Here is a 12745-nt window from a genome sequence, read left to right as displayed (position 1 = left end):
TAATATGATTTCTTTTCTCTTTGATGTTGTAGCCGCAATAGCAATAAACCAGAACTAGAGACAAACAGGTATCTATTATACCTGAATGGGCACATGCATATTTATTAGGAGTCGTGGCATTTTTTTAAAATGCTCTACTTCTCTCTTGTATTTAGAGTAAATTCTGGGTTTCAGATTATGCAGAATTCTCAGCACAAAAAGCTGAGTCTCCAGAAAAAAAGTGACAAATACAGAAGCAATTGGGAGAACTGGGAGGTTAAACAACACTCAGCTTTGAGGTTAAAGGGCTCCAGAAAGTGCAGATTCCAAAACGTGCTGAACATGCCTAAATTTCCCCTGAAACATGACAAAACATGCTGTACACACTACAAAAGTAGTAGCTGAATGTTTAAGTTCCAGTGTCTCATACCAGTAATTGCTCACTCTCTGAACTGTAAATTATTATTAAAAATGTATATTTAATGTTCTGCTGTTAATTTCTGTTGCTTTTAACTACACGGTCTGCTGCTGTGAAATGGAAGTATTTGTTACAAGGGGATAAGTATATTTGATAAATTACAGGGATTAACATGATCTTAAATTAGTAAAAGAGTTTAGTCTTTTTAATATTTATTTTCTTGCTGCTGCTCAGTTTTTGACAGCAGAAGACATGACAGCCATATAAATATACTTCAAACAGGGGATCTTCTCTGGGTGGGAAAAGCATCTTTTTGTTCTTTCTGGTATTTAAGAACTACTTTTTCAGTAACTGTCAGACCCATGTTTCCAGCCTCAAATTCCCTCTTGCTTCTGGGATGGCACCACCTAGTGACTATTACGCATATCAGAGATTTCTGCTTGGCAAAAACCACGTACGCTGCAAATTCCAGAGCTAGTTGCAAGCAGATGTGAGAACGTGCTGTCACTCATCTTCAAACAAAACAGCAGAGATACTGGCAGAAGGCTCATTTCAAGTCAGGGGTACCTGGAGAGATGCAATATGGCTTCCATGTAAATTATTAACTTTTGCATCAGGCAGTCATTACAGAAAATGGAGAAAATTGTATCAAGATCATGGATCTTTTTTTTTCTGGTTGGCTTTAGGAATGCAGCACATGTTGAGTGGAAGGAAGGAGGCCAAGAGGCAATGACAGAGTATGATGGGACATTTACAAAGTCACTTTTGTTTACAAAAGCCTCTTTGGAGAAAGTTAAGAGCTCAGCATTATCTTTCTTCACTGAGCAGAGATGAAGCAGCATTGACAGTGATACCTTCTGTTCTCAGCCAAACCTTTCATTTATCTTGCAAGCTGATAAAACTAAACCTGGCATCAATCTGCTTTTAGAACACAGAGGCCCCAACACAGGATGTGAGTGCCAATTATATTAGACAGCTGGAAAAAATAGAGCAAAATTACAGACTTTTGAAAAATAAAAATGACATAAGAGTTTTAAGCTATTTTTGTAACACCATGCACAGGAGCATAATTTTTTTAACAGGATGTCCTGTACTAACTTGACAGAAATTCAGACAGTGCTCAGCTTGCTGTGTGCTCTTCATGGAAAGGTAAATGTTCTATTAACAGGAGGCAGAAAGCACACAATTTCTGTAAATAGGATATAAGGAAGAAATGTAAGAGTCAAACAAAAAAAGCAGAAATACAAGAACATGGTAACTATGCATTACTGAAATGAGAAATATCTTCGTAGTGAACCTTTTATGCATCTTGGGGAAAATACCCAAGTTCAGTGCTGCTGCTACTGAAAATATCTCTAAAAAGAGAGAGGAAGATGAGTTTGTGTGAATGCAACATTTTCATTTTTTTAAAAAATAGCAATAAAATCACAAGTATATTTACAGTTATTGGGACTGATAAATGGCACAAAACACCCCATCTGCTTCATTCTGACTATAACTCAGAGGTATTAAATACCTAGTAAAAAGTTGTGTGGAGGTACATTTGCCCAGATGTGAGCTTGCTTTCTTGCTTTGCTTGATCCATCTAGCTTGAACAAAAGAATCTCTTTGATCAGTTTAACATGGACTCAAATGTCAGAAGTAGACACATAGATTCTTTGCTCCTCATTTGGGCACAAACCAATCCTTAACCTATATCCCTTCTTCATTTAAGCTTATCACAGCTGAAAGAAGCAGATTCATCATTAGATCCTCACCTCTCAGGGCCTGCTAAAACCATGATTTGAAAGAGGGTAACCCAGAGCCTCCTAATGACAGGAAAGAACAGAGACACTGTAACAAGAGTCCATCCTGTATAGAATATAAACAGATATTTTGCTATAAGTTTTGCTTGTGCAAAGAAGGCTCTGATACACATTTTACTCCAGATGTTCTTTTATTACATAGAGATGTCAAGAAAGGTTAGAGGCATCACCAGAAGTTATCATGAGCTCCCTCAGAGGGCTCCTGAGGTTACAGAAATCCCAGACAGAGCTGACAGAATTACATCTACAGCACACACACACCAGGCCTACACAGCACCACCTAATGAATGTATATTTAATTCTACCAAACAATATGACAACCTCATTTGCATCTGTCATCAGATCACAATAATTCTCCAGTCTAATACAATCCAACTCTTCATACCCAAATGAAAGACACTTTTAAAATGCAGGAAGTATGGAGAGATGAGTAGTTCCATTGGCTCATTTGTACTTACACTGCAGAAATGTATAGATTACTGGTATTCTGGCCTTGATCCATGCAGTAATAAAACTTCATCTTGCTGTTTTATTTAGCTAGAGATCTGTGCAACTTCATGTAAGTCAGTGTCAGCAAGCTTTAAATTAACTGAATGAATTAATTCTAGATAATTCTAGATGTCAGTGATTTTTATAATTTGTAAGAAACCTTATGCATTGCATCAATGCATCTAATGAGATGCTTCAAAATACCTTTATGCACATTATGTGCTTTACTAACTGTAAAACATGGTAATTAATCTATCATCTGAGAACTGATCTTAGTGAGGACTGAGAACCAAGAAACTCTCATATCCTCATCCTGCTCTGAGAATGGGCTCTTCCTTCCCCTACACATCAGCTAATCACCCTTTCTCTAGAGTGAGAGATCACAAGAATAAAAGAAATTTTTCTAGAAACTAGAGTTTTAGAAAAGTAGGTAGCTGAAGAGGTTGCAGTCTTGAAAAAACTGTGCAGAAAATACCTGTTTTTGTTAATGGGCTAGAGAACAGCTGCTGAAGAAGTTTGTTCTCTGAGGTTCTCAATACCACCACTACGTCAGCAGGAAGAGTGTCTCTGTTCTTCTCAAGGAATGCACAGGCATCATACAATACCTACCATGGGAAACACAACCAGAAAAGCTGTCAAAAAGGGTTACCCAGAAACTGCTACATTCTTTAAAATGTGAATGATTAAGACAACCAAATAAATCAGTTAGTTTGGTTCTGACAAGCCAATAAATTATCTGCAAAGGAATTAAAGGCATACATGACTGCCATGTCTTCAGAATGTGAATTGCCCATAAAGAGCACCTACATTCAAAGCATGTCACTGCACAGCAAATTGGGTTAAATGGCTTAGATCATTTTGTATTATGCTTTATCATATCAAACTGTGAAATGTATGATGCAATATAACAGAGATACCTCATTAAAGTTTAAGTTGATAGTTTATGTGTGAAGTAAGAAATGGTTCTCAGGTGGTCATAATCTATTTGTTGTCTGCACCAAAGTTGTGATCTATAACTAGACCTGTTGGAGGAATAGGACTAAGCTGCAGATCTAGGTACATTAGTTACATTAAAATGGCCTTCTTTCTGTTTCAAAATGACAGTAAGAACTTAAAACATTAATCTATTTCAATTGTTTTAGTGGTTTTTATTATAATGCAATGCCTGGTTATTTGTATTCATGAAAGAATAAGTTAATTTTGCTTCACTTTTTTTTTTTTTTTTATTACAGTAATTTTTGAGATTTGTTTTATTATCAGTAGCAATACTCCTCTCTAGCCTAATTTGTTTGGAGTACCTTAGCTTACAAAGGAACTGAATGTTCTTCTGCATTAGAGAACTGGCCCATAGTGGTTTTATGACTTGGTCATTTGGGTACATAGAATTTACTAAACTTGTGTGAAATTTTACAGTTATTCTTAAGTGTCCAGGAAGCTTGAGAATTTATTAGTACATTTCTTAAATCTTGGGAGTCTTCTAATGAGCCAGAGATGAGACTTCATTGATAACTACATAAAACATGGCTATTCCATTTTCATTTTCTTTATAAACAAATCACAAGCAAAGATCATGTAATGTGACACTGGACCATCATACCCCATATAAAATAATACATGAAGTGCTGAGAACAAAAGAATTTAAATGCTATGGAGTACCAGAACCTGTGCAACCTTGCTCCAGTCCTTCCAGTACTCTCTATAGGATTTTAACTTCTCTTGCTGATGCTGTTTTACATTGCATTTTATCTGTGTACTTGCATACACTCACCCTCAGAACTACTGTGGGATTCACATGATGTTAATAATCACACAGCTTTTTTCTGGCTCCAGTGAGTTGTTCCTTTGAAATTATTGTAGTAGTGGTGTTTCTGGTGCCAGATTTCTTTCTGAATAAAAAGGTGGCTACTGTCTGCACAATTGGTGAGAAAACCTTAAGGACAGGCTCTAAAATGAACTACTACACTTGTAACTTCTACTGTAGATTCTAGTTTCTGTAAACTTTATCATTTTTCATCTTAAATTGAAGAAAAAAATCATAAAGCAAAAACTTTGGATAAAACAAATAATACAATTCCACTGTTATTTGAACTTAATAAAAATCAGATGGCCTTACCTTTCCAGCATAGTGCTGAATACCAAATGACAGTTCTACTCCTTTTGGTCTCCAAAAGTACTTGCATCGTAAATTATCTTCAAATTTGTCTAGAAATTGAGATGAGACATTGATACAAGCAACTTAGAATGACTAAGTAAAATCTTCATCCTACTTAGGGACAGTCTGCTACTCAAGGAACTAGAATTACTATAAAGACATGTATTATCAGACTGCTCAGAAACATCTATGTGCCAGCTTCTCTGTGATTTCTTCCAAGCTGCCACTTCTGAATGGAACAGCTCTTTCTAAACTAGCCTTGTTAGATTGTCTTTCAAATCACTCTCTTTGTGGATAGCTTTGTGCATGGAAAAGTATCAAATAAGAGGGGCCAATGAGAAAGCGTGACAATTTCTCATAGTTTGCTACAAATTTGCTTACATATATATATATATATGCAGGGTTTGGGGAGGGTTTACTTCAACTGTATTCATTCAAAGCTGTGCATATATATATCTTGCTTATATGCCTGTTGTTTGTACTTTGCCTCTCTTTTTTTCCTCATTTATTTAGCTTAGTGTAACATGTTTTAACTATATGTTACTGTCTTCAGGCTGAGACAACTTCTCATTTACCTTTGGACTTTTACAGAAAAAGAGGCTTCTACGTAAAACCTCTTCAAAAGAGGCTTTCTGTTTCCCATGACTACCTCCAAAGAGATGACAGAAAAAGAAACACTGTTTTCTAAGAAAAATGTCTTTTATGCCCTGTTACATTTTGTATGTTCTTTAATATTTTATAAAGAAATCAGTGCTGATACTGTAAAACTTCCTACCATATTTCTTTATCTGAACAAGAAATTCAAGACCTGGAGGCCAGAATCAATTGCTAAAATTCTCTTTAGTGATGTGTGGGTCAGAAAATTTTATCAAAATGTTTTTTCTGGTGTTAGAATATGTTGTGTAAGCTTTTCTTTCAATTAACATCTAATCTAGTTTGTACTTAAAGCAAGAAATAAGTTTGGAATTTCTGGTGAGCCAGGGAAGGGTGGTGCAATTAATGATTCTCTGGCACACCTGGAGAGGGCAGAATACCCATTTTGATGTCTCCTCAGTATCCCTGGTCTGCGCTGGACCAAGGAAAGTGCCTCTGTGAAAGTGTAAGTTCAATATTCAGTATTAACTGATTTATAGGACCCACAGGGAAGCGCACAGCTTTAGTACACAAATTAGGGCTGGAACGAAATCAGAGCATTCATTCTGTCTATGACCTAAATTCAAGTTTCATCTCAGCCCAGCAGAAGTGAAAAATCTTGTACATATATCATGCAATTAGACAAGCAGCTGGTATTTTTCTCTGACTAGCAGTTTAAGTCTCTGCTGCACATTCCATTGCAGGAACTGGAACTCTTGTTTCATATGCAAGGAAAAAATGCAGCTCTAGTTAAAAAAAAAAGTAAGAAAACAGTTTTAAACATGGCATGCGATGCAGGTTTTAAAGCTAGTACAAAGATCTGTAAAAATGCATGTAAAATAAGAAGGAAGGAATGAGGAAGGAAGAAAAACGTTCCCCCAGATAGCACAGCAGAAATAACTCACACTTTCTATTTATGATGACTTAATCTGGAGTGAAGCAGTATTTTCTAATTGGATAAACATGGGCCAATGAGCCTGGGAGATCTAAATTTTACTTTCAACACTGATGTTGCTCACAGGGTGGTCCTAGACACAAGATTCTACTACATCTCAGCTTTCCCTTCAATAAACGGGGATAAACATTGCTTGATGTACTTCAAATACAGGAACAAGATCCAGGTTATTTCTTAGCAACACTCAAAAGACAAAAAGCACTTGACATCTGACATATAAGATAACTTTTGCAGTATAAAAAGAACTGAAAACATGTAAGAGAGAAAAATTATGAAGCACAACGCACAATATAATTAAAATGTAAAATTAAATGGCACAGTTTCAGCTAGTAAAATTTGAGTAAAGTTGTCATTCTGCCCTTTCAAAATGTATCTGCTGTTTTCCAGAATTTTTGTTTGCACATACCAACTAAAGTTAGGTCTGTTGCCTGAGGAAATCGACTTTCTTCATCCAGTAGAGACAGAAGCCCCATGGGTTTCTGAAGGAACATATCTAGAAGTGGACGATTGTCTTCATATTCCACTGTAGTAGCATCAATTCCCTCACTCTGATACTCCATCTACAAAGTCACCAGCACAATTTTAATGATGAAGCAGTAAAAACAATGTCCTCATTAGGACATTTATGATGCACAGCGACACTCTATAGATCCCAACGTTACTCAGAAAACATCAACTGAAAGTTGTTATTATCTTAAATTTAAATCACACACTCATTTTATAGTTTATAATCTAGTCCTGAAGATGATCTACGGTTCAGGATGGCTGACTCAAACAGACCTCATCAGAGTTAAATTTACCTGCTCAAGTGCAAAGATGTGTTGATTGAAATAAAACTGGATCTGCTCATTAGCAATATTTATGCACAGCTGTTCAAAGGAATTTCTTGCAAAGTTCTCAAATCCGAATATGTCTAGGATCCCAACATTCATTCCATTTTCAGCACTGCTGCATGTAAAAATACAAACAAAATTCCTCATAGACAACACCAAATAAAAATAAACATGGTAACTAAGATTCCATAATTGATTCAACCCACTGAAGAGAGGAGAAAAAGTAGTATTTAAACCTAAGAACTTACATATTTGTTCATATTGTTAATACTTTTGTCTTCCACTTGCTGGTTGCACATTTCCATGTATAAGGCAGGAGAATCATTGGTACATAGTAACAGAGAATTAGCAGTCATATTACGAGTGGTTTCAATAGACAAATCTGAAATAAAATCTATTGTCTTTTCCTTCAGGTACAGACAAAGGTGTCAAGCTTTAATAGTATGGTTTTTGTGTACACAGTCAGAGGGATAATTATCAAGTCTGCTGCTTTTTGAGCCCATGTCTAGCTTACGTGTACCCATATTAGAGACACCAGTAGAACTGCAAGTATAGATGAGGACATATCAATGTACTACAGTTAAGTGTCAAGTGGACATCTCAGATTAGAGGCATTTCCACATCAACTAAGGCATTCTCTTAATTCCAAAAATCTCTACAGCTTGAAAAGATCCAAGCAGCCAGATTAGTATCTGACAATGAAATCATAAAGATGAACATTGTGAACCTTTCTGTAATTATGAAAAATAAAAAAACCATCACACCTCAAGCAGCAGCACAATAGTAAGAGATCTGAGATCTGTATTTATTAGTAGCTGACAGAAGCAGAAAGACTGCAAGGGCTGTTTTTCAGGATACTCCAATTATTTACCAGCCTTTGGTGTGATATTAATGTTCACTACATGGGAAGGATTTTTAAACAACTACAGCATATTAGCCATCCGGTTTCCATTGCCTTCAGTAGCTAAATTCCATTGCCTTCAGTAGCTAAATTCCACTCAGCTCTTTGAAAATGTTTGGCTTAATGTTGTGGAAACAGAATTCACAGCATGAAAGCCATTTTGAAGCCTTGGCCAAAATAAACACAGCACCCTTTCTGTAAAATCAAAAATATACAAATGGATGAACCCATCAAAGACATATGCCCAGTAAATACAGATGATTCAGTACTGCATAACTTGCCATATATTTTTATCTGGCTGAAGCAGAGTATTAATGCGATTTACGATCCAGCTGAAGAGCCGGCCATAAAGTGCTTTGGACATGGCATCTCGCACGTCAGCTGCTTTGTCCACGGTGTTTGTTCTGATAATAGTTTCCCCTCGTGTTACAACACAGTGGGAGGTTAGGGCCTCCTGAAGTTCTTCTGACCCAATACTTAGTAGTGCAGCAGCTAAAAAACAGTGGAAAAAAGACATGACCAGTAACATCATGGAAATCACCAGCATTGCCCAACTGTTACCACAAGTTAAGAGATTCTCACAAATATAGGTGAACTGGATTTCCAGAACTGGCAATGTTAAAATTTATTTACCGTTATCTAAGGCTTCAGGGTTGGGAACCTCACTTTTATCTGTTTGGTGTTGTGAAGAAATGGCAGCAAACTCAATATTTCCGGTATTCAAGATTCCAGTCAGAATTCTGTACACTGAGTACACTTCCTATAAAAGATGACAATAAGCACTTTTATGGAAGCCAATCAGATACATAGATCATATAGATCATATTTGGGTTATGAAAGAAAAAGGCAGGCACTGGAGTGGCTATTAAAGCTTGTAGCTCACCCTGAGAACAGGTTCTACAGATTCAAGTAAGCTTTTATTGACAGAGAAAATGGTGTGATACAGAATTTTCAGTGGACTTGCCCAAGTACCTACTGAGACCTCAGGCTGGCGTTGGCTTCTGAGTATGTGGTTATGCTTCCACAGCTCATTTCTGTCAGGAGAGATTTTGTGGCGCAGGTGTGCAACCACAAAATTCAATGGCAGCCCATGCACAGGCAGCACTGGAGGGGATTTTTACATAGAAGGTCAACAATGGTTTAGCAACTACATTTCTTACCTCATCAGTGAATCCTATAATTCTAAAGCAATGCTGGATCGCTTCAAATTGTCTTCCATAGGAATCTTTAGTAACAATATCGTGCATTACTCTTCCAGTTTCATTATCAATATATCTAAAAAGAGTGGGCAGGAGAAACATTCATACCAATATATACATCAGTACAACCTCCAGTGACTTCAATAACCTCAGTAACTGGAAAGAACATTTTTGCTTATTCTTTGTTAGTATCTGTTATAGTGTTACCATTTCACACACCCCCTCACCCAATATGAATCAGACGCACCCAAGGTGCAAATAAAAACTCCACAACTCCAAAGCATTCTCTGGGTTCTTACTGAAGTGCTGCAGTAAGAAATTGTGAGGTGATTGTTCTGCTTTGACACTATGACAGAATATCTATATAATAAGCTTGATTCTTCCTCCTCTTCGAACAGTTACAGTTCTGAAATACAAATAATGTAATGCCTTATTGTCCATCCTCTTCTTTGCTTGGGAGGATTAGAAGATCCTTAAGGGATGGAGAAGGATTAAGAGAGATTTTAAGGCATCATACTGAAAGCAAGAGCTGATCAATAGCTAATTACAACGAGCAGTTAAAACAAGTGAGTGATAGTTACCTTGGAGGATTTTTATCAGGAAGTCTATATTCAGAAAGTTTCTTCTGATGATAAAGGCCAGCATAAATATAGTAAAATATATGGAAATTTTTCTCTCCTCTGAAAAAAAAAGTATCATTTTAAAGCTCATGGGTTTATCCTTGTGGCATCTTGTACAATGTAAAAGTACAAGTTCTTATCACTAGCTCACTGAAGCAGGTAGCTTCAGCTACAGTCTTCCACTTACTTTAATGATCAGCAACTGTGAAGCACAAAGAACCCAGCCAACCACAATATTTCTCTAAAGAATGGAGCAGCTCTGGCTTCCAGTCCAAAAGAATCTAACTGACTATTTTTGTTGCTGCTATTCAAAGGATCACTGGTTTAGCAGAAGACATGAAAATATTTAAATTAAAGCACTCTGGAGAATTGAACAGGATACCAACATTGTACAAGTGTGAAAGGACAGACAATTAATATACCTACACAGCCTGTTTTATGACCCTTGATTTTTCAAGTAGATATTCAGAAATCTTTGCCCCCATTACAGCTCCCGTGGGTGTAAACATCATTTCCAAGTATTTTCCAAAGCGACTTGAGTTGTCATTGATGGCAGTGCAGGCATTTCCAAAGGCTTCAACCAGAGGATTCACCTGAAGAATTTTCTCACGCAGAGCACGGTTATTGGCCTTGACAAAACAGATATGGACCAGAAGGATCATTAAAAAGATATATTGCTAACTGACAAGCCAATTCTTGCTTCAGAAACACAGCATCCCTTTCTCATACTGGTATGGACTTTGATGTTGTATTAACCTTTCTGCTTATACAGCAGGGCCAATAAATGGATGAAGAATTCTCCCACAGGTAGGAAAAATTCCTTCTCTGCAATTGGTCTGTCTCTGAAGAGTCATATAATTAGTTAGACTACCAAAACCAACAAAAAATAAACTCATCTACCTAAGATTAATGTTACCAACTTCTTTTCCCATACTTTTGCACTAATAGAATTGCTTTTAACATTTAAATGCTTAAGAGCTTCTAAGATTACAGCCATAGCAAGATCTGACATTCTTTATTGTATAAATGAACAATGGTTTATATGAAAAACACTGTAGATAACTCCAGGTACTGAACAATCAGGATCTGGCACCTTCTCTTTAAAAAATTATTGAATGGCATGGCATAGATCTAGTATTTGAATTCAATACTCTCACATGCATTACTACTTCATCCATAACTCAAGTGGGAGAATTCACATGAACAGCTTTAAGTACCAAAGACTAAATGAAGTGGAAATTGAGTGTGGGGTTGGATTTGTTCATAATTTTTATATGGTAGGCTAAGAAATACCTTTCCCAAGAAGGTCAGATGTTGGACGATCAGATGGGCACTTTCTGTCTTTCCAGCACCACTTTCCCCACTGATGATAATGCACTGAACATACAAACAAAACAGTTAAGTGCACAGCTCACCACGTGGTGGTTTTTAGCTATTACCGGCTACTTAATGTTTAGTATCAAGACTACAAATACCTCAAGGGTCAATTCCCTCAACTCCCTTCTGAAAGGAAAGACCAGCAAAACCTCCATGTAACAATTTATTCCCTAGATTACTAAATGCATTTCTCAGTGCCTAATAGCAGTGTGCAGGGGTGAATCAGCGATTGAATTTTTAAGGGCTAACACACATAAATGAGTGACCACTTCTAAAGACTAAACCATCTAGACTATGCGCATTTGTGGCTTGTTTCAAATGCTTAAACCCCAGAAAACTGCCACAGCTCAGTTGCTGTGACAGAATTTAACAGTGCATCTGAGCTGACTGCATTGTCTTCATATGAACTATATCTTCATATGAAGGTATAGTTGTATTTAATACACTGACCAAAAGCCTGCTCCCAGCTTTAAGAATAGCCTTAAATAACTGCTGCTGTAGAAAGGTTATTCTATAGGTGGTGCTGATACTCAAGCTGGAACAATGAACAAGCATCTAAACATTTCAGAAAAATACGCATCTGTTCATTTTTCATGTATGATTCTGAGAGAACATATCCAGCTTCTTCCTGTGTCAGCAGTCCTGAACACATGGTACTTCATATGCTCTCCAAATGGCCTCCAGACTCAGCAATAAGCCAGAATGGTCTAAAACACTCAGTATGATACTTGACCACAACTCTTTGGGCCCAGCCATCCAGCCGGTGTTTACCCCAGCAGAGTATATGCCCATCCAAGCCATGGGCAGCCAGCTTTTCCATGAGGATGTTATGGGGGACAGGGTCAAAGGCTTTACTGAAGTCCAGGTAGACTACATCAACAGCCTTTCCCTCATCCACTAAGCAGGTCACTTTATCATAAACAAGATCAGCTTTCTTAAGCAGGATCTGCCTTCCATGAATGATGGCTGGTTGACCTTTAACTGATCTATAATGGTACTTGAGACTGTCCATTCCATGACTCCCCTGGCACCGAGGTGAGACTGACAGGTCTGTAGTTACTAGAATCCTCCTTCTAGCCTTTCTTAAAGATGGGTGTCACATTTGCCAGTCTCCAGTCAAATGGGACATTATCCCCAGTTAGCTGGAACTTCTGAAAGATGATGGAGAGAGGCTTGGCAACCACATCTGCCAACTGTCTTAGCACTCTAGGGTGTAAACCATCTGGCCCCATTGACTTTGAGTGTCTAGCTTATGAAGCAGGTCCATAACCATTTCCTCATGGATTACATAGGGCTTAATCTGTTTCCCATCTCTGTCTTCTACCTTAAGAGACCATGTGCCCAGGGAACAACTAGTCCTGCTGTTAAAGACTAATGCAAAGAA

The 12745-nt window shown here is 37.3% G+C and overlaps 1 protein-coding gene across 1 annotated transcript in view; it reads right to left on the bottom strand.

Moving 5' to 3' along the window:
- MYO3B (myosin IIIB) overlaps positions 1-12745 on the bottom strand; it is a 183681-nt gene that overhangs the window by 81221 nt on the left and 89715 nt on the right. Inside the window, exons 14-23 of the mRNA XM_030454152.1 lie at positions 11278-11361; positions 10411-10613; positions 9946-10044; positions 9326-9440; positions 8799-8925; positions 8447-8657; positions 7232-7379; positions 6838-6991; positions 4805-4893; positions 3167-3296 (exon numbers count right to left, since the gene is read on the bottom strand). Coding sequence (XP_030310012.1) covers positions 3167-3296; positions 4805-4893; positions 6838-6991; positions 7232-7379; positions 8447-8657; positions 8799-8925; positions 9326-9440; positions 9946-10044; positions 10411-10613; positions 11278-11361 — 1360 coding nt within the window. The remainder of the gene's footprint in view (positions 1-3166; positions 3297-4804; positions 4894-6837; positions 6992-7231; positions 7380-8446; positions 8658-8798; positions 8926-9325; positions 9441-9945; positions 10045-10410; positions 10614-11277; positions 11362-12745) is intronic.

This window comes from Calypte anna, chromosome 7, assembly GCF_003957555.1.
Source record: "Calypte anna isolate BGI_N300 chromosome 7, bCalAnn1_v1.p, whole genome shotgun sequence".
In the NCBI taxonomy this organism is placed as follows: domain Eukaryota; kingdom Metazoa; phylum Chordata; class Aves; order Apodiformes; family Trochilidae; genus Calypte; species Calypte anna.
Note: the sequence above shows the minus strand (reverse complement) of the source record. Positions and strands in the feature narration are given on the sequence as shown.